Here is a 25,680-nt window from a genome sequence, read left to right as displayed (position 1 = left end):
CACAAGCAGGCCAGGTTGCTCCTCTCAGACTTCCTGGCTGGTTAAGGATAGGATTCATGGAGCTAGTCCTTTTGCAGCACCCAGAGTAACCTCCTTTGCAGGCAGAGAAAGCTGAGACTGTTCGTTACATGGGAAAACATCCCATCCTACCTATTCTTTTGCTTTCTACCTGCTTGCACACATGCACCCATCCGCTCTATACCTGGATGAATGATGGATGAGACATCTTCAAGAATGTTCCCTGTTTTGGCACTCACCTCTAGGCAGGTAACCTGCCCAACTTCTCTTCCATAGTCCCACCCAAACTCCATTTCCATTCCCTCGGGGACTTGCTCTGAACCTACTGATGAACTAATTCATGCTAAGATGGGAAAGGCTGATATTAGTTTATTATATGAGTTTTCCAAAGGTATTAAAATATTAAAATAGAGGAGGACAAATTTTTAGTCAATAAACGGCTCTGAAATGATGAAATTGCTGAACCATTAACTGCTAGAGAAAAAGATTGTAGTGACATGGGATGAGCTCTCTACAGGGCAAATAAACCCTCTTTCCCCAGTTAATAAGTGCCGCCTTTTTTCTAAATATACAGAGGTCTGTTAAAGGTGGAAAATTTTCAAGTGAGCCAACTTCTGCTTCTGTAAGCTGCTTGCTTGTTTGATGTTAATCAGGGTGTGGTTCTAGGCTTTATAAACTGCCTCTTTTGGGAGCTTGAGGCTGATCTCCTCTAACCCTGCATGGTAGAGAGTCAGTCACCAGCCGGCTAATAAAGGCTCACAATTCATCTCAATTGGCTCTGTGGGTCTTAGATTTGATCGAACCACAACAAGGTCCAGTCCTAACTCTACTTGGGATATCTGGCTAACTGCCCCTCCAGGGAGCTAGTAGGCTTCTGTCCTTTCAAGATTCAGCAAGAAAGAACATCATCTCTTCCAAGAAGCCTTCCAAGCCCCAAAAGACCGAGTTAGGGCCCCTTTTCTGAGCCCCCCTTTTCCTGTACAAGCCTCTACATACAACATTGTTGTTACTTAAGTAAATGTCCTGCTCTGGACTGTCTGACCCCAAGGTCAGCCACTGGTTATTAGTCATCTTTGTGTTCCCTCTGCCTGAGCCTAGGCCCTGGGCTTGGAAGAAGTGGTGGGTGAATGTTTGTAGAATGAATGATCTCCCACATGAGTGCTCCCAGGTCGTTTCTCAAACAGGGGTTCCATGAACAACCCCAGAGCTCTGCATGCTCCCTAATGCAATGCTTGACTCCTTAGGAAGATCCAGAAATATTTTTAAAGCACATTGATTATCTGAATAGGCACCATATAAGTACCTGGTGGCATCTGATTTCTGTGCCCTTTTTGCATTTAGGTTGGAAATGAGGGTGACTTCAAGTGTTATGGCTTTAAACATTCATACTGGTAAATTAATAGATTACGTCATTTCAGCACATAGCAATGAAGAGCAATTACCTCAAGAAGAATCTGCTTCATATTCAGCCCCATATTCACTTAGGAGACAACTTGGTTTTGCAAACACCAAACTCAGCAGTCACATAAAATTAATGTTAGTTTGAGTTTTATTGCTGTTGTAAACATGTTTATATTTAATTTATAAATTTGTTTTCATTTTATTGTTTTAAAGCAACTACAAGCTCTAGTGTTATTTGTGTTAAATCGTTGTTTAAGCAGCAATAACTTAAGTCAACACAGGCTCTATAAGAAAGTTCTTGGACTTTGAAAGGATAATACTCAGGTTCGCAAAACACTGCCAAGAAGAATTGTCATTCTTTTCTCCTAAGATTGGTGGTACCTCAGCTCTGCAGTTCCTGGGCGAATGCTGGAGGCGGGAGTGGGGGTGGGGGGACTGTCAGAAGTCCAGCAGCAGAGCATCAACAAGCCTGCAGAAGGGTTCAAGCATCACTCATGGACCTTCTCTCCAGGTTCTTGTGCTCTGCCACATGCCAGGTACATCAGGACCCAGTACAGAGCAGCACATACCACACATACACATACACACTCATGCTCATGCACATACACATGTATACACATGTGGGCTGTTCCTGGTGCCAGACTTTGAGCTCTAGAAAGGGCATTTTCATTAACTGCTTGTTCCATTTTTCCTACAATTCAGCACATTCAGGTCTTGCTTGTCCCTGTGCCCAGCTCATTCTCCCGTGGGGCCTTCAGGTGAGTCTTATAGGAGAATCAAAAAAAAAAAAAAAAAAACATGTTTTCTTCACCATTCTCCATGCTATCCCACACTCACACACTAGATTCCTTCTATAAAACCCTCTGTGTTTCCCCAAAGCACTCTGAGTGCTCAGGGCCAGTAGGCCATTCTGTGGTTTCCAAAGGTCAGCTGCTTGTTCCTCAATGTACTTATGGCATTCCGGCCATTTAAGTCAACAAAAATTGATTGAACACTCACTATGTGCTTGCTCCCTTAAGGACCCAAGACCAGGAAGACTCCATACTGAAAACATGGATCTACTCCAGCCTTGCTGGTTGCTTCCCTCCTGCCTCTGGATGCTCCTCTTCAGCATCCGTATTAATTTCTTAGGTTCGCCATAACAAGATACTGCAGACTAGGGGGCTAAGACAACAGACATTTATTGTCTCACAGTTCTGGAGGCCAGAAGTTTAAGATCAAGGTGTTGGCTGGGCTGACCCTAATAACCTTATTTTATTTTAATTACCTTGTTAAAGGCCCTATCTCCAAAAATGGTCATTTTCTGAGGTACTGGGGGTTAAGATTTCAACATATAAATGGAGGATCGGAGGGAGCACAATTCAGTCCAAAACAGCATCCATTTCTGAGCACCTCAGAGACCGCTGACTACTATGGAAGATGAATCAGGGATCCTTTTCTTCCCCACCAGCCTCCTACCTGGACCTCCTTTGCGATGTCACGTTCCCCAGTCAATGCATTATCCTTTAACACCTGCCATTTCTCTCTTTCCTCTTCTATATTTCTTCTCCAACTTCCTCATCTTTTCTTCATCCTCTGTCAACTCCTTCCCCTTCTTCTCCCTATAGGGCTCTGTTTTCTTTCCCAGTTTCACTCTCTTTACCCTTTCTCTCTCCATTGAGCTCTTACCACCATTCTTTCTGAAGCTCTCCCTCTCACTCACAGTTTTAAACCTTTTTAAGAAATGAGGACACACCACAAAAGGAGTTTTGAGTTAGCTTTGTCTTCATCCACTATAAGTATTCTTAAAATCAAAGTTAACTTAACTCTGAAGGACCAAGGATTAAGATATTAAGAGCTGGGGTTCTCAAAATGTGGTTTGTAGACAACAAATATGGATGGGAAAGGCTCCTGAAGTCATTTCTAACCTGCGGTAATGTTCGATTAAATGTTTCATTGCCTTTTTATTATAAAAGTCATACTTGATAAATATATAAACCTCTAAAAAATACTGCAAATTACAGAAAAATAAAAATTTATCAATAATTATCAGGTAGAGCTAATCACATTGACACTTCATTGCATTTGTAGTATTTCCAGGAATATCTGTTTATTGAGCGAATGGAATATTTTCCATATTATTTTCTAATTAGTCACATATAATACAAAAGAAAGCTTTTGATATCCACGTTATACTCCAATCCTTTGATTACCTCCCTGCTCAATAATTTTTAGTTCATTTATTTGAGTTTTCACGATAAGTATATTGTCTTTTTCTGAAAATCATAATTTCTTGTCCATCATCTATAAAATTTCTGTCTTTCTGTTTTACTGAATTGGTTTTAACTTCTAACATAATATTAAATAAAAATTATAATCAATGATGTATTTTACTTGACTTCAGTGCTGTTTAGTTTGAGAGTAATACTCCATATCTGAAGAAAATTTCTATTCTTAATTTCTAAAAAGTTTATAATAGGAATGATTGTAGTTTTATCGCATATCTTTTTAAATTGAGATATATTTGTATACCATAAAATTCAGCTTTTTAAAGCATACAATGCAGTCGTTTGTAGCTTATTCACAAAGTTGTATATCCATCATTGTCATCCAGAATATGTTTATCTTTCCAAGAAGAAACCCTATGTCCATTAACAGTCCCTTCTCATTACTTCCTTTCCCTGAATTTCTGGCAATCACTAATCTGCTTTCTAATCCTACAAATTTGCCTATTTAGATATTTCATATAAATAAAATCATACCTTATCTAGCCTTTTGTGTCTGGCTACTTTAACTTATCATAATGTTTTCAAAGTTCATTCATGTAGTAGCATGTTATCAGTGCTTCATTCTTTTTTATAGCTGAATAATATTCCATTGTATGGATACTACATTTGTTTATCCATTCATTATTTGATGGATGGTAGGTTGTTTTTACTCTTTTGTATCATAAATAGTGTTGTTAAGATATTCATGTACAAGTTTCTGTGTGGACCTATGTGTTTTTAAGTGTCATATTGCTGGGTTGCATGGTAACTCTATGTTTAACTTTTTGAGTAACTGCCAGAATGTTTTCAAAGTGGCTGATCCATTTTACATTTCCTCCAGCAATGTATGAGGGTTCAAATTTCTCCACATCCTCACCAACTCTTGTTATTATGTCTTTTTTAAATTCTAACCATTCCAGTGGGTATGAAATTGTTTCCCATTGTGGTTTTGATTTGCATTCCCCTAAAGACTAATGATTTTGGGCATCTTTTCGTGTGCTTATTGGACATTTGTGTATCTTCTTTGAAGAAATTTCTATTCAAATCTTTTGCCCATTTTTAAGTTTTCTTGACTTTTTATTGTTGAATTTTTACATATTTTGGATACTAGATCCTTATCAAATGTGATATGAAAGTATTTTCTCCCATTTGGTGGATTGTTTTTAACTTTCTCCTTAATGTCCTTTGAACACAAAAGTTTTTAATTTTGATAAAGTCCAATTTTTTTCCTGTTGTCTTGTGCTTTCAGTGTCATGTTTAAGAAACCATTGCCTAATCCAAGGCCACAAAATTTGCATCTATGTTTTCCTCTAAAAGTTTTGTAGTTTTAACTTTTACATTTAGATATTTTTCATTTTAATTTTTATACACGGTGTGAGGTAGGAATCCAACTTCACTCTTTTGTGTACAGATATCCAGTTGTCTTAGCACCATCTGTTGAAAAGATTATTCTTTCCCCTTATTGAATTATCTGGGTACTTTTGCTGAAAAAAATAATTGACCATAAATGTGTAGGCTTATTTCTGAATACTGTGTTTTTAGTATCTACTGAGATGATCATAAGATCTTTCTTTCGATATGAAGTATTGCAAGGTTTAATAATTTTTGTCTTTATAGTTATGAGATAACCCCAACTCAATTATGGTAAATTGTCTTTTTCATACTCTATTAAATTCAATTAGCTATTATTTTGTATTTATAAGTGAGATTAATATATTGTTTACTTTTTAGTGCCATCTCTGTCAGGTTTTGTTATCAGCATTCTGTAAGTTTCATAAAATGAGTTCCACCTTTTTCTATTGGTTGGGATAATAAAGGGTCTGAAGTGGTTCAAGATCTAAAATGTTTGAGGTTCCTTGATCCCTCTGGAAGATTTCCCCTTACCCTGATACTTGCCTTATTTGGTGGAGATCCCAGGTCTCTGCAAAGTGATATCTTTAAATCATAAATGAATACTTAAGTCAGAGTTTAAGATGTTTTAAGAACAAGTTACTATCTTAAGGACAATTTTACCCTCTCCTGAAGTTATCCTCTACATTAAAAGTTTCTTTACCCAAGGTTCTTTTCATCTTTCATTTGTTCTGATTGCCCACCATTTCCACCTGATCTTCAGGTGCTGCCACTTTAAAGAAAATATGGCCAGTGGAATTGACATGTTGGCTTTTCTAAATGTCTTGCATCTGTCTTTACATTAAAATTTTGCTTTTTATGTGATGTTTAGAGCATAGGCTCTGGAACCAAGCTGCCTAGCTGTGAAGGCTTATTCTACTGTATACTAGCTGAACTGCCTTTACAAGGTCTTAGCTTATTCGTCTGTAATACAGGGCTAATCATAGGAACCACCTCATTGGATTGTGGAGAGCATTACATGACTTAATATTTGTGACGTGTTTAGAACAATGCTTGGCCCTTGGAATATCACAGTTTAACACATTTGTCTTTTAAAGGCTGAAATTCTAGAGCCAAGATGCTATGCCTCATTTCAGTTTCCTTGCATACTGATTTCTAAATGGAAATGTTCTCTTCACTATTTCTGGCTCAGCTCTCCCACCCTCCCTTAGACAGTTTTTGGATTCTACCTGCCTACTAAGCTCCTTCAAACACCAGATGCTCTTCTAAGTGGAGCTTAACAAAGTTTGGGCCATTGCCCCATCTATTTTCTCTTCCCGAAGATCCTCCAGCCCTTTTCATGGCGATTTTAGAATGTTTGACTCTGCAGCATCTTAAAAATAGTGACAAAATATAATCCTCATGGCTGGTGTTCATTCATAGCTTCCTGTTGCACCAGGACCAACAGAGAGAATGCATCCAACATGAGGCCCACATAAATATCCATGACATTAGTTAACCACACAAACATAGGTGACTGCAAATCTACCTTCATCCCATTTAATGCCCTCCCAAACCCTGGAATGTTTCTACCACAAACTAAACTTATTCAAAAGTGTACTTATTGGCATCCTAGAAAATCTTTGCCTTCTGTGTTCCATATCTGCAAATGGCACCAACGTTCAATCAGCCACCCAGGTAAAAAACCTGAAAGTCATTCTGGACACCTTCCTCTTACTGCCTTCATCAAATACTAGCCAAAATCTAAGATGTTCATTTCCTAAATAGTTCTTGAACTTATCCCACCTCCAACTCTTTAACTGAACTATTTGTCACCAGTAATCCTCTCTCATCCACTCTTGACTTGGCTCACCAGTCCAACCTTTTATGAAAGCAAGAAGGACTTGCTTAAAATTCCTCAGGAGCTCCTTACAGGTTTTAGGGGGAAAAAATCAAGTTCCATAATTTTGGCTCCAAAGTCCTACTCAACCTAACTGCCCATCTGGGTAAAACACAGAACACAAAGGTGCTTTTATCAAGGGCCAGTTCCTCCATTTCTGTTCAAGATTCAACCCACTCTCATCTACTGACTCCTTCAATCTCCCACTTTTTTCTTGCAATCTCAGTCTCCCCATCTCTACTGCATCATTCACATTAGTCTATAAACTCACTTTCTCCCCCATCTTTGTCTTTTTGTTTCCTTTTGTCCAGCTACAGCCACTGTTGCTTTCCTTTATAAACCAACTTGCCAACAGAGTTGTCTAATGCTTGTCTCCAGTGGTTTTTCATATCATGCCTGTCTGACCTCTGACCAACTCGGGCCCTGAGACTGCTTTTATCAGAGCTGTCAACAGCCTCCATGTGCCAAATGAAATAAAAATATTTCATCATCAGCTCACTCCCACTCTCCCATATTTAACACTGCTCATCCCTCCTAGAAACAATCTTTCTTAGTTTTGTTGACTTTGATGAATACTCCTGAGAAATGGATCCGCCATCCCCATTTCTCCTCCCTTTAGAGGCCACACTATAACTCTGCCCCAGCTCCCTAGTTAGCCTCATCCTCCCACTATTGTGGTTTTAAATATGGTACCATCCATGTGCTCTTAGCTTCCTAATTTATATTTCCGATCTAGACTTATCTTCTGGGTTCTAATCATAAACCACTTCCCACTTAACATCTCCACTTGGATGTGCTGTTAGCATTTAGCATTGACCATGTCCTGACTAACCTCTATCACCCTCACTCCCAGCACTTAGGTATGTACATCCACATGCAAACATATACACATGTTCATACACACTCACACACATATGTTCACACACACACAAATGTACATGCGTATACAGCTGATCATCTTCCAAAATGTCCTATGTTGGTTAATGCAAAACCATCCCCCAGTTTAATAAAGGTGTTTATTGTGTTCTGGAAAAAAAATTCACCCTTTATTCCTGCTAGAAACCTGTAAATCCACCTTGACAAGCCCCTTTCCCACACCCCACACCTACCTATCACCATCTTTTGGATCTATTTTCCAAATATGTCTTGAATGCATCTTCTTTTTCCTATCTTGGCTTGTGACCAGCCTTATCCAAGCCTTACTGTCCTTCACCTGGAACAGCCTAAGTGACCTTCCCACTTCTTTTTCCTTTTGCCATTGTACCAATCCATATTTCATATACAACTAGAGTGAGCTTCTTAAAACATAAATCTGATCATGTCACTTCTCTTTTTAAAGCCACTTGCACTTAAAGCAAGTCATATACTAAGGCAGAATGATTTGAAAAAGTGACAAAGCTGAAACCTCAAAGAGAAGCAAGGGGTCAGCCACAAGAGCAACAGAGAAGAGAGCAAGTGTTAAGTCCCTGAGGTATGAAAGCCTAGAGCATTTAAGAAGGCCAATGATACTGGAGTGAAGTAGTAAATGCTAAGAATGGTAATGGAGAAGTTAGCAAAAGCTAGGCCATGCTAGGTAATGAAATGGGTACTTTCATACTTATTTCCAATAATATGTAGTCTATTTTTGCCCACTGGCCCTAGCACCACAGAGGAGCATGTATGCATGTTTTGTTCAATTTATTCCCCAAGCCCAGAACATTGCCTGTCACATAGTAGGTTCTAAATCTCTATGGAGCGTATGAGAGAAAATATATCTAACATTCCAGCCAGGAAAAATGGCTGGCAAGTGCCCAAATATATTGTGCCATTCCCTCTTCAAAATCTTCATCATTGTCTAGCTTGGTTGAATGATTCTCAATTGACAGGCAATTTTCCCTTTAAGGAACATTTGTTAATATATGAAGACATTTTTGATGGTCACAATTGTAGGGGAGGGAGTGTTACTGATATCTGGTGGGTAGAGGCCAGGAATGCCACTAAACATCTTATACTGGGCAGAATAGCTGCCACCACCATTCCCAAGACAAACAATTATTCAACCTAAAATGTCTACAGTGCTAAGGTTGAGAAACCTTGGTCTCGCTGATTCTACCTGTTCTCTAAGCCTTTGCAAATATCACCTCTTTTGGAAAGTTTTCACTTCTCAACAACAAGCAAGAGTTTATGTGATTCATCCCCTTTGCCCTGCAATTGCCTATTCTATCTGCCTCACACTGGAAGGTTAGAGTGTATGTTTCATCAGCATGCCAAACACACGGTGGGCCGTCCATGTACTTTCTTAAATGCATACATCCCTCCTCCTTAGCTAGAAATGATTAGGAGGATGAAGATAAATTTTGCAGTAACATTTTAAAACATATAGTTGACATACCTGAACTCATGGGTCTGCAGGACTTACCCAGCCCCCATCTCCACCTATGGAAAGCTGCCTGTCTCTAGGTGTCTGTGCTAGGGTGTAACCTACAGAAATGGTAATTTCCTATAGGTTCAGTCCAATAACATGGTTCATTCAATTAGTCATTGCCATAAATTTTGAGTTATTAATGTTTAATCTTACTATAATAAGACATAGAACTAGGAACTATGATAGGTTTCAAACAATGAAAATATTAGGGCCAAAGCTTCGTTTGCAGTTGGCTCTACTGTGAGTCATGACCTGCTTGATCCACCAGAAAAAATATAAATCCCCATGGCCACATGCTATGGGCTTTAGATCTTGCACCTGCCATCAGAAACACTTGAAGCTCTCTTCTCTTTGGATTCAGGTTTCGAAACAGACTCTGTTGAAATACTGTGCCTGTTGGAAGGGTTCCTTCTCCTTTCCTTGTCATGGCCCTTTCAGCTCTATGTTCTGCTGGTTCCTTCTCCCAACCCTCTTCCTCTCTTCCTGCCCCAGTGGTGGCTCTGATCCTGCTGGCTGAGGAAGGAACAACTGAGATGCAGGAAGTGAGGACAGGACTAGGCACATCACCTTCAGCTCACTGCTTCCACTGCTGCGATGGAAGCACCCTTTTGTGGGGCTTTGGACGTTTATTGCTGTTTGAAGAGTTCTGCTCCTCCTCTTCCTCCTGCTCTTTGCTCTGGGCCTGCCTTCTCTCTAGCATCTCCTCAAAAAAGATCTGGCAGCTGAAGCCCTCCTGGATCCCATACTGGGCATGTTCCAGCAGTGCCTCCAGCGTGGGAAAGACCCGGCAACAGGCCACACAGCGCAGCCCATAGTTGGTGGTGACCAGCCAGTCCGGGGTATCCCGCAGCTCCTGCAGGCAGCTCTCCAGAGGTCCCAGCAGCTCTGTGTCATCCTGCTCTGCGCAGCGGTTGTTCTTGCTGGCTTCCAGATCCCAGTGCAGGTCGGTGTTGGAAGCCACCTCAAAAGAGGAGCCTTTCCTCCTCTGCCTCTTGATGAATTCAGCTTCATGAATGCGTGGCTTCCTGCTGATGGGCTCGAAGCCAGCCTCAGTCTCCCAGGCCACAGCCACACCCTGCACTGTTTGCACGTGGGTGTAGAAGGCACACACACTTTGCTGGACTGTGTCCTCATTGTCGTACGGGTAGGAGCAGCAAGACTGGCACTGGGAATAGGACTGGTACTCAGAGGAGGACTGGGATGATGGGGAGCTGCTCCAGCTCAGCATCCCCCGGGCTCTGGGGGTGAAACAGATGTTCTCCTGGTGGGGAATAGCTGGCCCCAGCTGTGGAGATAACTCCTCCCTCATTGTGCTCCCTGAAAGGTGAAAGAAGATTTCATCAGTATCTCCAAGAGATTAGTGCCAAACCCACCTTCAGGACTCTGAAAAGGTCCTGGCTCCAGGGGTGCTTCAGCAGGTAAAATCACCTCCCTGTGCCTGTTTCTTCATAAAATAGAGAGATGATAACAATGTTGACCTTATGGAGTGTTGATAAGGATCAAATAATGTACAGACAGATGCATCTATAAATTATAGACATGATAACAAGGATCAAATAATGTATGAATATAAAAGCCCAAAACTTGACCAAACCCAAAATGGCCATTGACTAGTGTATAGACAGATTATGGTACTACCACACAATGCAAACCTATTCAGTGTCCAAAGGGAATGAACTACAGATGCACGGAAAATGTCAGTGAATCTCTAAATGCACTCTGCTTCATACAAGCAGCCAGGTAAAAAAGCCACAGAGCATATGATGCCATTGAGATATCATTCTAGAAAAGGTAAAACTGTCCAAAGAGAGCACAGATCAGAGTTTACAAAGATGTTAGGCCGCAGGGTAACTGACCATAAAGGATCACAAGGGAACTTTTTGGAGCGATGAAATGTTCTGTATCATAATTGTGGTAGTGCTTACACAAATTTACACTTGTCAAAATTCTTCAGATTCTACACTTAACGATTGGTGAGGTTTGTGTATATAAATTACAGCTCAGTAAAGCTAATTTAAAAAGGCATGGGAAGCTGCTTCGACCATGCCGTTCAGCTCCACCTTCTCCTTTAGCATTTTTGATGTGTGTCCACCTTAACTCAGGGAGCATCTTGCCCTCTCCTTGAACTCACATTGTATCCTCATCATCATGTAAGTGTTTGCCATGTTTTAACTCCTTTAAGTACTCAAAAAATTCTAAGAATCCTAAGAAATTTCATTGTTACAATTCCGACCTGACAAATAAGGAAACTGAAATACAGAGCATTTAAATGACTGATGGAGCCAGAGCTGGTAGTGCCAGGCAGTCCACCCTGAAAGCCTGTGTGTTACCCTTAGGTGTTGCCCATGGTCATTTCGCAGATGTCTTCGAATTGATGTTCAAGATTAACTTTAATCAATTTATTATAAAGGATTGTTCTGTATCACTGCCGAAATCATAGGATTGACATGTCAACTTGTTTTTTTCCAATGCACATTAAAACACATAATGATTAACATTTTACATCTTCATCCTCACACCTCCTGAAATCACCTCATACACTCACATTGGCCTCAGTCATACCCACCATCTATTGTAATGGCTGATGCAACAATTCGATAGCAGTATCAAGGGGTGACCTAGCACCTAATTTGCTTCCTCTAGGACCTTCCTCCCAGGGAACACACCTGCCGCACCCTTTAGCTCTTTCTTTTGACCTACCTGGCCAGCATACTTTCATGCTCTCCTCCGTGAGCTCCAGGCTGGCCAAGCTGAGGGTTGCTCCATCTATTGGTGACTCTTCTCCCTTATGGTCTGTAAAGTGGCGTTTCATGACTTGACACCAGGCCCAGAGGGTTCAGTGTTCCAGCTGTTTGTTGAGAGTTGGCTTGGGCTGTGCTGAAGCCCTCCACTGGCCCCAGCCTGAGTGGTCGCTGGGGCCCCCATGGTCACTAGGATCCCAGCTTTATTCTGTGACCTCATCGGTGACATTGTTCGGTTCTATGACCCATGGCAGAGACAGAAACCTAGCTAGGATTCCAGGAGAAGCTTTCCACCAGGTTCTCATTTCCCCTTGGGATCTTTTCTGCCTTGTGTTATATAATGACACACAAAAACTCAAAACACAGACACAAGTAAACATGTAATACATAAAGACACAAATGCCTAAACACACCCACGTAGATATTTATATAAACATACACATGCTCAATCACACTGACACACATGCATAGTCAGACACACACACACTCAAACATGCATAAAAACACACATTTAAACTCACATACTCATGTACGGATACACACATATCATTCAACTACTCACATGCATGAGCACAAATTCACACTAGATTTACTAAACCACACATACACTCACATACACACTGTCATACCTCAACATCAAAACAGAGCTACTTTGAACTGGGGAAACAGTGTGCAATGAATAATCTTGTCTCCTCCACACTGTTCCAAAGTTCCCACCTCTGCCTCCCTTAGGCCTCTTGACCCTCTATGGCCTGTGTCCCCAGGCACATTTCGTCTTTCAAGTCCCCTCTCTGGACTTTCACATTCGCCCAGCTCTTGTGACTCAAACACACAGGATGCTCCCTCCTGGGGCTTTTGCACTTTCCCTTCTGTCTGCCAGGAGCACCCTCCCCTAGGACTCCTATGGTTTACTCTCTTACTTCAGTCTCTGCTGAAACAGCACCTTATCAGAGTAGTCCGCCTGAAGACAACACTCTTTAGCCTCCATCTCCCTCTGTCACCTTACCCTTCTTTATTTCTCACTATAGCATTTATTACCCTCAGATGCGTGTACCTGCATGATGGGCTTCTCTGTATTCATTGCAACTGCCTTCAATGTAATCTCCATGAGGAGACTTCATTTGTTTCCCCTATTATATCCTTAACATCTAGAATGATGTTTGACACATTAACAAGCACTCTAGAAATAATTGTTAAATTAAGGAACAAATAAATGAATACCTAGGAGCTGTTGACAAGGATGTGCTTCCCTAGTGGCACTGCCTTCTCTCTGTACCTCAGATCTCTGCAGCCCTCACCTACCACTCTGATAATCCCCTACTGCTACTCCATCCAAACAAACCTCACTCCAGATATATCATCTGGCATACCTCCCCACCTGCCATCTGTCTTTGCTCCAGGATTTCCTAGTGTTTAAATAGTTCAAAATGTGATGGAATAAAAGTTATTTCAATATTCTAAAATAACATGACACCACAGCCAGCACCTAGAACAGATTCCTCTCCAGAATGAGAGGCCGCTGTGTGGAGAAAAACCCCACAGAAATTTACAGAGTGATGAAATTCACACATACCAACAAAGACAGCGTTTCTTGTAGAGAGAGGAAAATACTGTAAATGTGTTCTTTCTTACCAAATAAATCCAGAGATTTGTCTTATAAAAGCAAGGAGGTACCAGCAGAAAAATAAATAGATCAGTGGAAGATAAAGGGAGCCCAGAAAAAGATCACATTATATGTTCAAGTTTTTAACAGATAAAGTAAATAACAAAAGTCTGGGAGGAAAAGAAGACTCAGTCAATAAATGAGAAAGAAAATTCTTATTAAATCAACTTTGGTCTCAATTCATATGAAGCAACTGAGAATATTTTCATATGGTTCAGGGTTATGTTTTAATTTAAAATGTTTACAAAGATGTAAACAATACCATAAACAAGGCCACTTTAAAGTGAAGCCAGAGCTCCTGTGCCAGAGGAATTGCTCTCCCTGTCTTATGCCTCAAACCTCGGAATGTTAAAATAGGTCAAATAACCCTTCTACTAGACTAGGCCTAGGGCAACATTGTGAACCAGAGACCTTTTTGCAAAGACAACAAGAAAGCAATTATTCTGACTACTAGACTGATGGCTACTGGACTGAAAATTAAAAATGTTGTTTAGAATTAAGATCAATATGTTATATTATCTGCACCAAAAGAAATGCTTCCCTTCTATTGATGTAATTGTTCCTTTTTCCTTTCTCATAAATAACCCTTGCCTTTGTTTTCTGATAGGAATACTATTTGGGCTTCTCCCTAATTAATGATTCCCGTAGCTATTTTTATTTATCTCAAATAAAAGCTTGTTTGCCTCGCAATTTGAAAGGCCTTTATATTTTTAAGTAAGCAGAGAAAGTATAAGCTAACAGTCGTAAAGAAAGGGTGTTTTTCTATACTTAAATGATATCAATCTTCACAAGCATCTTTTAGTCTTTGTTATCTTCTTTCTAACTTCATTGCTTAAAAAATCTTATTGTTTCAATTGACATTTCTCTGATTTTTAGTGAAACTGAAAGAACAGTTCAGTAAAGGAAATGAGCAGGCGATTCCCAGAAGAAGAAATGCAGATGGCTGATAAGCATATAAAATGTTCAACCTACTATAATAAGGAACTACAAATTAAAAATTCATGATATACATGGTATCATTTTCACCCATAAAGCAAGAGTTAAAAATATTGACAATACTGCATCCTCATGACACGAGGAAATAAACACTATTGCATGCTTTTGATAACAGTATAACTTGTCTTTCTCAAAGGGAAACTGGTTCTACTCATGAAAATTAAAAGTGGACATACCCCTTCATTCAGCACTGTAATAGTCAAGTATTTTCTGAGAAACATTTACATGTTGTGCTATGTGAGTAAAATAACAAATAGAGAAATATTTACTGTAGTATTGTTCGTAATAGGAAAAAATAAGAAACTTTTCAAAGGTCCATTAAAAATATAAATTACAGCATAACCAAACTGTAGAATATTATACAGTCACAAATAGAAAAAGACCTACATGTACTAATAAATTCTGTTAAGTGAAAAAGATGCAAGCGAATCCCACTTACATCTAACTCCTCTCCACCAAAGCCCCAAATGAAATTCTTATTATCTATGTATGTAAAGTCACAGAGGAGATATGAAGAAATGGGAGTAGTGATGACCTCAGGGAAGAAAGATTAGGTGGGGCTGTAGGAAATTGTATTTTCCAAAGATGGCCACCCCAGTATATCTTCCATCCCACGTGCTCTTATTAAGACGTGAAATTATGAACTGATACTTCTGCTTCAAGAGACGGGGTTTCTCTTCTTGAACCAGGATGGACTTGCCCTCAACCAACAGGATGCAGAAAAGTGATGTTTGGAGATGGTTGATTCTAGGTCATAAAAGACATGACTTTCTCTCTCTCTCTCTCTCTCTCTCTCTCTCTCTCTCTCTCTCTCTCTCTCTCTCTCTCTCCTCTTACTCTCTCTACTCTCCTTTGGACTCAACCACTATGTTCTGAGGAAACCCAGGTCACATGGAGAGGCCACATGCTGGTGTTCCAGTCAACAGTCTCAGCAAAAGTTCCAGCCAACTACCAGAGGTGTGAATGAATGAACCTTTTAGGAAACTTTGCCTTCCTGCCTTTGAGTCTTCCAGCTGGGTCCCCAGATAACTTAGAGCAGATACTAGACATCCCTACTGAATTCAGCCATCTTCCCTGAAGTTCTGATTCTCAGAAACCACGAGCATAGTAAAATGTATTTATTTTTAAATGAAAAAATGATTAAATTCCCCCCTCCCCCATCAACTTCCTTCCTCCCCCACCACCCCTCCCCTCTGGTAACTACTAGTCCATTGTTCATGTCCATGAGTCTCTGTTAATTTCTCCTGTTTATTTGTTGCTTTTAGGTTTATATCCTACCTATAAGTGATATCATGTGATTTTCAACTTTTTCTGTCTGGCTTATTTTGCTTAATATGATTATTTCAAGGTCCATCTATGTTGTTGCAATGGCAGTATTTCATCTCTTCTTATGGCTGAGTAATATTTCATTGTATATATGTACCACAGCTTCTTTAGCCAATCATCTGTCATAGGACACTTCGGTTGTTTCCATGTCCTGAACACTGTGTTCATGCTACTATAGACATTGGTGTGCAAATATCTTTATGAATATGAATTTTCAAGTCTTTGGGGTAAATACCCAGTACAGGGATTGCTGGATCATATGGTAGGTCAATTCTTAGTTTTTTGAGGAACCTCTATACTGTTTTTCATAGTGGCTGTACCAATTTGCAATCCCACCAGCAGCGTATGAGGGTTCCTATTTCTCCACATTCTCTCCAACACGTGTTATTATTTGTCCTGTTGATTATAGCTATTCTAACAGGTGTGAGATGATATCTCATTGTGGTTTTGATTTGCATTTCCCTAATAGCTAGCGATGTTGAGCATCTTTTCACTTTTCATATTTTTGTTGGCCATTTGTATGTTCACTAGGGAGAAGTGTCTGTTCAGGTCCTCTGCCCATTTTTGTATTGGATCATTTATTTTTTTCGTTGTTGAGTTGTATGAGTTCCTTATATATTTTGGATATTAGGCCCTTATCGGAGGCATTGCTTGCAAATACATTTTCCCATTCTGATGGTTGTTTCTTTACCTTATTGACAATTACTTTTGCTGAGCAGAAGTTTTTTAGTTTCATGTAGTTCCATTCATTTATTTTAGCTTTTACTTCCCTTGCCTTTGAGGTCAAATTCATAAGAGTCTCTAAGTCCAAGGACTTTGAATTTAGTTCCTATGTTTTCTTCTATGCATTTTGTTGTTTCAGGTTTTATATTCAGGTCCTTAATCCATTTTGAGTTAATTTTGGTGTGTGGTGATAGACAACAAACAGTCTAGTTTCATTCTTTTGCAGGTGGCTTTCCAGTATTCCCAGCACCATTTATTGTAGAGGCTTTCCTTTTTCCACTCTATGTTTTTCCCTTTTTTTGTTAAAAATTCTTTGTCCATATAAATATGGGTTTACTTCTGGACTCTCGATTCTGTTCCATTGGTCTGTGCATCTGTTTTGCTGCCATACCATGCTGTTTTATTTACTGTCCCTTTGTAGTATAATTTGAAACTGGGCAGAGTGATGCCTCCAGCCTCGTTCTTTTTTCTCAGAATGGCTTTGACAGTTTGTGGTCTTTTGTGTTTCCATACAAATCTGATGATTTTTTTGTTCCATTTCTTTAAAAAATGCCGATGGGCTTTTGATGAGGATTGCGTTAAATCCGTATAATGCTTTCGGTAATATGATCATTTGCACTATGTTGATTCTTCCAATCCAAGAACACAAAATATCTTTCCATTTCTTTTTATCTTCTTCAAGTTTTTTTAATAGGGTCTTGTAGTTTTCATTATATAGGTCCTTCACGTTCATTAGATTTATTTCTAGGTATTTTATTCTTTTTGTTGGAATTGCAAAAGAAATTACTTTTTCCACTTCTTTTTCTGACATTTTATTATTAGTGTATAGGAATGGTATGAATTTTTGAACATTGGTTTTGTATCCAGAAACTTTACTGTATTGCCTTATTATTTCTAGTAGTGTTCCTGAGGAGTCTTTTCAGTTTTTCACATAGAAAATCATGTCATCCACAAATAATGACAGTCTGACTTCTTTGTTTCCTATTTGGATGCCTCTAATATCTTTCTCTTGCCTGATTGCACTCACTAGGACCTCCAATGTTATATTGAATAACAGTGGTGACAGTGGACAGCCTTGCCTTGTTCCTGATCTTAGAGGGAAGGTTTTTAGTTTTTCACCATTAGGTATAACGTTGGCTTAAGACTTGTCATATATGGCCTTTATCATATTAAGGTATTTCCCTTCTATACAGATTTTGTTAAGTGTTTTAATTATAAATGGGTGCAATATTTTGTCAAAAGCTTTTTCTGCATCTATTGATATGATCATATGATTCTTATTTTTTGATTTGTTTATGTGGTGTATCACATTAATCAATTTGTGTTTGTTGTACCATCCTTGTGCCGCTAGGACGAAGCCCACTTGATTGTGGTGTATAATCTTTTTAATATGTTCCTGTATTCGGTTCACCAGTATCTTATTTAGGACTTTTGCATCTGTGTTCATGAGAGATAATGTTCTATAATTTTCTTCTTTTGTGTTATCTTTACCAGGTTTTGGCCTCATAAAATGTGTTGGGAAGTATTGCCTCCTCTTCAATTTTTTGGAAGAGTTTGGTAGGATTCAGTGATTAAGCCATCTGGTCCTAGACTTTTCCTTTTTGATAGATTTTTGATGATTGTTTCAATTTCCATACTGCTGATCAGCCTATTTAGATTTTCCAGTTCTTCTTGATTCAGCCTAGAAAGGTTGTATTTTTCTAAGTACTGGTCCATTTCTTTTATGTTGTTAAATATGGTGTTATATGCATTTTCATAATATTCTTGTATGATCCTCTGTATTTTTGCAATGTCAGTCATAATTTCTCCTCTTCTAGCCCTGATGTTATTTGCATCCTTTCTCTTTTTTCTTTAGTGAGTCTAGCCAGAGGTTTGTCAATTTTTTTAACCTTCTCAAAGAACCAGCTCTTTGTTTTCAAGTTCATTTAGTTCTGCTCTAATTTTGATTATATTTTTCCTTCTACTGACTTTAGGTACCATCTGTTATTCCTTTTGTAGTTTTTAAAGATAAAGCATTAGGTTGTTTATTTGGGCTCATTCTTGTTTTTAGAGATAGGCCTGTAAGATATGAACTTTCCTCTTATGACCGCTTTTGCCATGTCCCAAAAGTTTTGATATGTTGTTCTTATTATCATTCATTTCTATGTATCTCTTGGTCTGTTTTTTTATTTCTTCTCTGATCCAGCTGTTCTTCATTAGTATGTTGTTTAATCTCCATGTATTTGTGGTTCTTTCCGCTTTCTTTTTGCAGTTGATCTCTAGTTTCAGAGCATTATAATCAAAGAATATGGTTGGTATGATTTTAACCCTCTTATATTTGTTGAGGCTATCTCTGTGCCCCAATATGTGATCAATCCTTGAGAATGTTCAATGCACACTAGAGAAGAATGTATAAGCAGCTGTTTTGGGATGGAAGGCTCTGTATATGTCAATTATGTTCAGCTGGTTCAATGTGTCATTTAAGGATGTTATTTCCTTATTGATTTTCTGTTTGGATGATCTGTCCATATTGGACAGTGGGGTGTTTAGGTTCCCTACTATGATAGTGTTTTGGTCTATTTCTCCCTTTAGTTCTGTTAGTAATTGCTTTATATATTTTAGGGCTTCCTGACTTGGAGCATAAATATTAATAAGTGTTATGTCTTCTTGGTGCATGATTCCCTTTATCATTATGAAGTGTCCCTCCATATCTTTACATTTTTTAATTTGAAGTCTATTTCGTCTGATATTAGTACTGCTACTCCCACTTTTCTCTGAATGTGATTTGCTTGAAATATTGTTTTCCACCTTTCACTTTGAGTCTATATTTGTGTTTGGAACTGAGATATATCTCCTAGAGGCAACATATGGTTGAGTTTTGTTTTTTGATCCAATCTGCAACTCTGTTCCTTTTTATTGGTGAGTTCAGTCCATTTACATTTAGGGTGAATATTGAAATATGAGGTCTTCTTATAGCCATTTTATCTTTTGCTTTCTGGTAGCTTGGTGTTTTCATTGCCTCCTTGTCCTTGTGCTTCTGTTTTCTTTATTTTGGTTGGCTTTTGTGAGTTTTCCCTCTGGTTCTTCTTGTTTTATGTTATATACTTCAGTTCTGAATCTTTGACATGTGGTTACCATTATGAATATGTAAAGGATAGTTATATGTTTATGTGTTTGTGTGTGTGTGTGTGTGTATATATATATATATATATATGTGTGTGTGTGTGTGTGTGTGTGTGTGTGTGTGTCCATTTTCTTCTGCATGTGCCTTATCTCCATTCCCCTTTGCAAATTTGGATCTTTGAATCCTCCCCTTTTCAGTCATTGTTGTCCCACTTTGTCCCTATGTATTCTGAATGTTTATTACTATCTTGCTATAGCAAATCTCTTCTTATTCTTAAGCTTATAATGCCCTGTTCTTAGTAATGGTTGCACTCTTCTGCTTTTATCTGCCTGCTAGTCACCTTACTCCTAATTATGGTGGTTGTTTTTTTTTTTTTTTTTCATTTTGTTCTAGGTGAGCTGACCCCTATTAGTATTTCCTGTAGTGTAGGCCTCGTAGTGGAGAATTCCCTCATTTTCGTATGTCTGGAAAGGTCTTTATTTCTCCTTCATACCTAAAGGAGAGCTTATCTGGATACATTTTCTTTGCTGGTTGTTCCTTTCATTTAATAGTTTGAACATTTAATTCCACTCCTTTCTGGTTTGTAACGTATCTGCTTAGAAGTCTGACGATAATCTACTGGGTTTTCCTTTGTAGGTTACCAACTTCTTTTCCCTGGCTGCCCTGAGAATTCTGTCTTTGTCGTTGATTTTGATAATTTTAATACAACGTGTTTTGGTGAAACCCTTTTGGGTAGAGCTAATTGTGTATTCTATTGACTTCTTGAATTCCAAGCTCCAGCTCATTCCTTAGATTTGGGAAATTCTCATCAACTATTTGTCTGAATATGCTTTCTAATTCCTGCTCCTTTTCCTCCCCTTTGAGAATGCCCATCATTCTTATGTTTCTTCTTCTAATGATATCAGCTAGCTTTCGTGTTTCTCTTTCATTATTTTTCATTCTTCAGTTTCTCTCTTCTTCCTTCTGACTTTTTTCTAGATTTCCGTTTTTGATATCGCTGATCCTTTCCTCCATTTGGTTGACTATTTTCCATGCTTGTTATTTCATTTTTCAACTCTTGCAGTGTGTTGTTTATCTCCAGAAGGTCTATTCTTTACTTTTTGATGGTTTCAATCTCCTTGCTAAAGAACTCATTCTGCTCATCTAGTTCTTTTTCAATTTCTGAAATTGTTGATTTCAGATCTCATTGAGTCTTCTTGGAAGTACCATTCTGAATTCTCTGTCATTTAAGTTGCATATTTCTATGTCTGTAAGCTTATTTTCTGGAGATTTTTCTCTTTCTTTCTGCCTTCTGAGATGCCTTGTCATCTTGGTTGTTCATGGTATTTAATAGACCATTTCCATTAATGCCTGAGCATTAATGGAATTGTATTCTGCTTTTTTTTTTTTTTCCAGAAAGATTTATTAATAATGGTCCCTAGCCTGTTGCAAAGAAGGTGTTTTTCTTTTGGTTTCCAGTAGGTGGCATCTAATCTCCTTGGATCTCTGCTTTTATGGTCTTTTCTTTTTCTTTCTTATAGATGTTTAATCACCCTTGCTATCCTCAACCTCTGTTCCTGTCAGTGTTAGTGACAGTTTTGGTAGTGTTTGCTCAGATTCCCCTGTGGTTCCGCAGTAATTTATCTTAAAAGGTATGAGGGAAGAACCTTCTGGGTTGGGGAATGGGGTTGTGGCTCAGCCTCAGTTTTGCAACTGTAGCTGGTAAAAATCAGCTGTTTTTTCTCTGCCATCCCCACGTCCTGTTTCTCTGCTTTCTGCCCTGATGACAGGGTACTGCCGTTGGCTGCATGGAGCTCACAGCACTCCTAGGCAGGACTGTTCAGGTAAGCTGCCGCACCTTGTCCCCTCTTCCTCTTCCTACAGGGAGCTCCGGCTGCTACAAGAGGCAGCTTCTTTGTTTCTCCCAGTCCATCACCCGATTCCCAGGGTTCTGACCTGTGGTAGCTCTTTTGTGCAGATCCCATGCTCAGACATGCTGGTGTGCAGTTTGGGTGTTTCTTGTTGAGTTTTAGATATTCAGCTTATTGTTGTTTTAAGGGAAGAGATCTGGGGACGTCTCTCACTCCACCATGTTTAATTCAATCAATAAAATGCATTTTAAACACTAGATTTGGGGACAACTTGTTATATAGCCATAGTAATTTGATGAACTTTGTCCCTGTACTGTTTAAATATGTTCTAGTGAGATAGCTCATTGACTGGAATCTGTACTGTCAGTGTGTCTTTCTGGCCCACCTGAGAACTGTGGTGCCCCACCACCCACCAGCATCTAATTCGTTCAATGCCAGCATTTATGTACAGCAGTTTCAGAATTGTTAACTTGCACCCTCATGAGAAATACAGTGTTTAAATACAGTTACTTTGGTCTTTAGCCTTACAGTTCCTAGGCCCAGCATCATTTTCCAAAGTTAGTTGGGTCATCTTCTTTTCCCCCCTAAAATTTACATATGTTCTTTCCAACCTTCTCAACACTTCTGCCAGGTAGGCACTGTTAATGCTACTTTACAGAGGGATGTTGAGGCTCTGAGAGTTAAGTGAGATGTAGGTGAAAAGGATGAGGCGGACTGCTAACATCTCAAGCCCAGAGGCATGGCTACTTTGTCAGGCTGCTTTACGTTGTCTCCCTGGGCTGCTTTCCAGAGGTGGCTTAGAGCAAAGCCCCACCAGGTGTTCGATGTTCTTTACCTTCATGTAGGCTCTGGGCTGGTTCCGGCCATGGCCACTGGAAGACCCTCATCCCAGCCCTTCCTTTTGTTCCATGCAGATATATATCAGAGGCCACCCATATAGGGTTCCTGCCCCCCAGGGGAAGAGAGGGGAGGATAGTTATGACCCAAGCCAGCCCAGCCCCCTGCATCCCAGCCCCCGCAGTTTTCCAGCTGGTTCTCCAGCTTTGTCAAGAACTTCCATGCTTCACTGCTGTAGCCAGCAGGGATAGTGTGCAAAATCCCAAAAGGACCAACACAGCACTTGGTTAGAGTTCTTGGCCAACTCATTTCACACATCACATGTGAGCCCTAAACCTCATCAAGAAGACTGGAGTATTTTTCAGTCTTAACTTTTCTTCCAAAACCTAGACTTCCCAGAACCTGTTTTTCTCAGTTGGGCAGAGGCTAACAGGAAACAAACCAGCCACAGACACAGCAGGAAGCAGAGACACCCCCTCTCACTTCCCTTAACTTCTCACTCCAGAGTTTGGCTTGTGCCACAATCAAGGCTACAGGGAGAATCAAAGTATTCACCCCAGAGGCAATGAGCATCCAGAAATAGCCAAATGTCCACTTGGCCAAGGAGCCTGATATTACCTGGGTCATGCAAAGTGGATACATTTACATGGCTGAGCCTCTGTGTCAAGTGCTTTAAATGAGCAATGCTCTTCTCTTTACCCTGGAGAGGGAGTGAGGGACCAACCATTCTGCCATTCTCCTCCTTAAAGAATTCCAGTGATCAGACTTAACCCGAGAGAGGGAGATAAGTGGCGAGCTGCCAGATGCTGCCAGCCAGGTATAGGCTAGGCTCCATAGTAGAGAGTTTCTCTACTATGTGACGGTCAGTCTTTAGGACTAATTGACAACTGCAACCTTGTGCCAAGCCTGCAGAGAAAGTGCCAGAAGCTATCAGACACCTTGAGGATTAGAGTAAGGAAGTATTACTTTTGGTGTTTGTTTTCTGTTGCTTCTTATAACTATTTAAAAAGAAGTGAGTCAGTGGACCACGCGAGGAAAAACTCAGCCACAGAGAAATGTAATACAAAGGGCTCTTCCTCAGGCTCCCCAGGCGAATGGGAACAGGAGTTTTGCTTTTGTTTTTCTTCCGACTTAATAATAGGCTACTTTTTCTCGTGGTTTCTTTGGAGCTGCCTCAGGGTTTTGACCTTAACCTCAAAGTGCCCACACAAATAGCTTAGGCCTTCTCTGTCATCAGGGAACTGGGGAGGGGCGCCCCTCAGGCTAGGCCCTCGGGCATGTCTGTGGCTGAGCTCCAGGCTCCAGAGCCCCAACCTGGCCCAGGGCCTGACTTTCTTATGTTCCGCTCTGGCTCCATGGGATGGCAAATGTTCAACGAGATATCTGGATGCTAAAGTGCCTTTTTCGAATATATGCTTCTTCAGAAGGGCGATCTCAGCTGGGAGGAAGGACATCCCTCTGGAATCCGCACATGTGACCTAGGACCTCCAGTATTCCAGCAGCCAGCCACACTCTGCATGTGTTCTTAGCCATGCTGGGAACTCTAGGAGAAGGGGAGGGTCTTCCCTTGCTCCATGTCCAAAATGTGCTGGTCATAGGCTAACCTGGACACAGCTCTCAGACCACCAGTTGCTAACTCATCCTAAGTGAACTTCTGGAAACATTGGCTTCAACTTGGAAAGTGCAGTCCCAGGACCTCAAAGGCCAACAGTGAGTTACCATGATTTCTAAGTGTTCTGGGCTTAGTCCTGTGTAGCCTTCAGCTCATATCCAAGGTATTTTCAGCACTCACTGGAAAGCAGCATATGTGCTCACATATAACCAGAACAAGACTGGGGGGATTTCTTTTTATCCCCTTAATTAGAATGGCTATTGCAGATCATTGTCTTCTGACTGCCTTCTTCTTGTTCAGGCCTTTAGAGAAAGTTTCTCTTTTGTGAGTTGATACAGTCCCTTAATATATGGTAGAGAAGGTTAACCACTGTCCCTTCCCTAGCACACCACCCAAAGCCTTGTAGCTGATTCCAAGCCTTCCAGGAATGAAGTAGGGGTGAGGTGGGGACTTCTGGGAAGGCTAGATTAGGCTGCATGAAATTCCCACAGGAAAATTCCCAAGAAAGGAATCCGAGGCCAAAACTTAGGAGCCAGAATGTGAGGCAGCCCATTCAGCCACACCAGTCTTCTGTCAGCTGCACCCCTGCAGTGTAGTGAGATTGTCTTTAGCTTTCTTCCACATCAGAGTTAGGAGCGTGTAGTTTTCAGTGTACAAATCTTGTCCTTTCTTAGTTAAATTTATTCCTAAATATTTTATTCTTTTTGATGCTATGCAAATGGAACTGTTTTTTTTATTTTTATTTGATTGCTCATTACTGTCATGCAGAAGTAACTTTTTTGTTATTCAATTTTGCTAAATTTGTTTATTAATTCTAAAGATTTGGTGGGCTTTTTAGGATTTTCTATATATAAAATCATGACATCTGCAAACATAGTTTTACTTCTATTTTTCCAAATTGGATGCCTTTTATTTCTTTCACTTTCCTAATTGTTCTAACAAAAATTTCAGTACCATGTTAAAATCAAGTATCTAAAGCGTGCGTCCTTGTCTTGTTCCTACTTTTGGAGAAAGTTTTCAGTCTTTTATCATTGGGTATGTTGCTAGCTGTGGGTGTTTATATATGGCCTTTTTCATGTTGAGGAAATTCTCTTCTAAATCTAGTTCAATGAGTGTTTTTATCATAGAAGGATGTTGGGTTTTGTTGAATGCTTTTTCTGCATCAATTGAGATAATTATGTTTATGGGTTTTTTTCCTCCCTCCATTCCATTAGTGTGGTGCATTAAGTGGCATAATTTTCAAACGTTGAACTACTCTTGCATCCAGGATAAATCCCACCTGGCTTTGCTCCAGTAGGGAGGTCTTGTTCTGCAGGCCCTTCTTGCTCCCTGTAATAAGCACATTCAGGTTGGTGGAGTGAGAAGAGCTCATAGCCAGGGGAATTGGCTTTGGTGAGGCAGAACTGGTCTCTGGCATGCCCACAGTGTACAGGGAATGGGAAGAAGGTGACCAGAGTAGTGTGCCTCCCTCTTGGCCACCTGTCGCCTGAACCAGCTAGCAGTATGGGCACTATGGACACCCACTCCTGGG

General features: G+C 39.9%; 2 protein-coding genes across 2 annotated transcripts in view; both read right to left on the bottom strand.

Moving 5' to 3' along the window:
- Nucleotides 1-9,513: 9,513 nt before the first annotated feature.
- FAM170B (family with sequence similarity 170 member B) lies at nt 9,514-12,110 on the bottom strand. Its single transcript, XM_016135663.2, has 2 exons — nt 11,999-12,110; nt 9,514-10,615 (listed from the first exon to the last, which is right to left on the bottom strand). The coding sequence occupies exons 1-2, from the start codon at nt 12,108-12,110 to the stop codon at nt 9,873-9,875; spliced, it is 855 nt and encodes a 284-aa protein (XP_015991149.2). The 3' UTR covers nt 9,514-9,872.
- Nucleotides 10,490-25,680, bottom strand: part of TMEM273 (transmembrane protein 273) — a 49,960-nt gene continuing 34,769 nt past the window's right edge. Inside the window, exon 7 of the mRNA XM_036223370.1 lies at nt 10,490-10,615. Within this exon, the coding sequence (XP_036079263.1) occupies nt 10,604-10,615 (12 nt within the window). The 3' untranslated portion in view covers nt 10,490-10,603. The remainder of the gene's footprint in view (nt 10,616-25,680) is intronic.

Source organism: Rousettus aegyptiacus, unplaced genomic scaffold (genome assembly GCF_014176215.1).
Source record: "Rousettus aegyptiacus isolate mRouAeg1 unplaced genomic scaffold, mRouAeg1.p scaffold_m13_p_6, whole genome shotgun sequence".
Taxonomy (NCBI): Eukaryota; Metazoa; Chordata; class Mammalia; order Chiroptera; family Pteropodidae; genus Rousettus; species Rousettus aegyptiacus.
The sequence above is the reverse complement of the archived record's forward strand: the minus strand, read 5'-3'. Positions and strand labels throughout refer to the sequence as shown.

Bases quoted from the DNA above. Each gene is read 5' to 3' on its own strand.
- FAM170B (XM_016135663.2), bottom strand. From the start codon at position 12,110: ATGAAACGCCACTTTACAGACCATAAGGGAGAAGAGTCACCAATAGAT. The intron at 10,616-11,998 runs GTAGGTCAAAAG...TTCACCTTTCAG, and splicing joins CATGAAAGTATGCTGGCCAG to GGAGCACAATGAGGGAGGAG.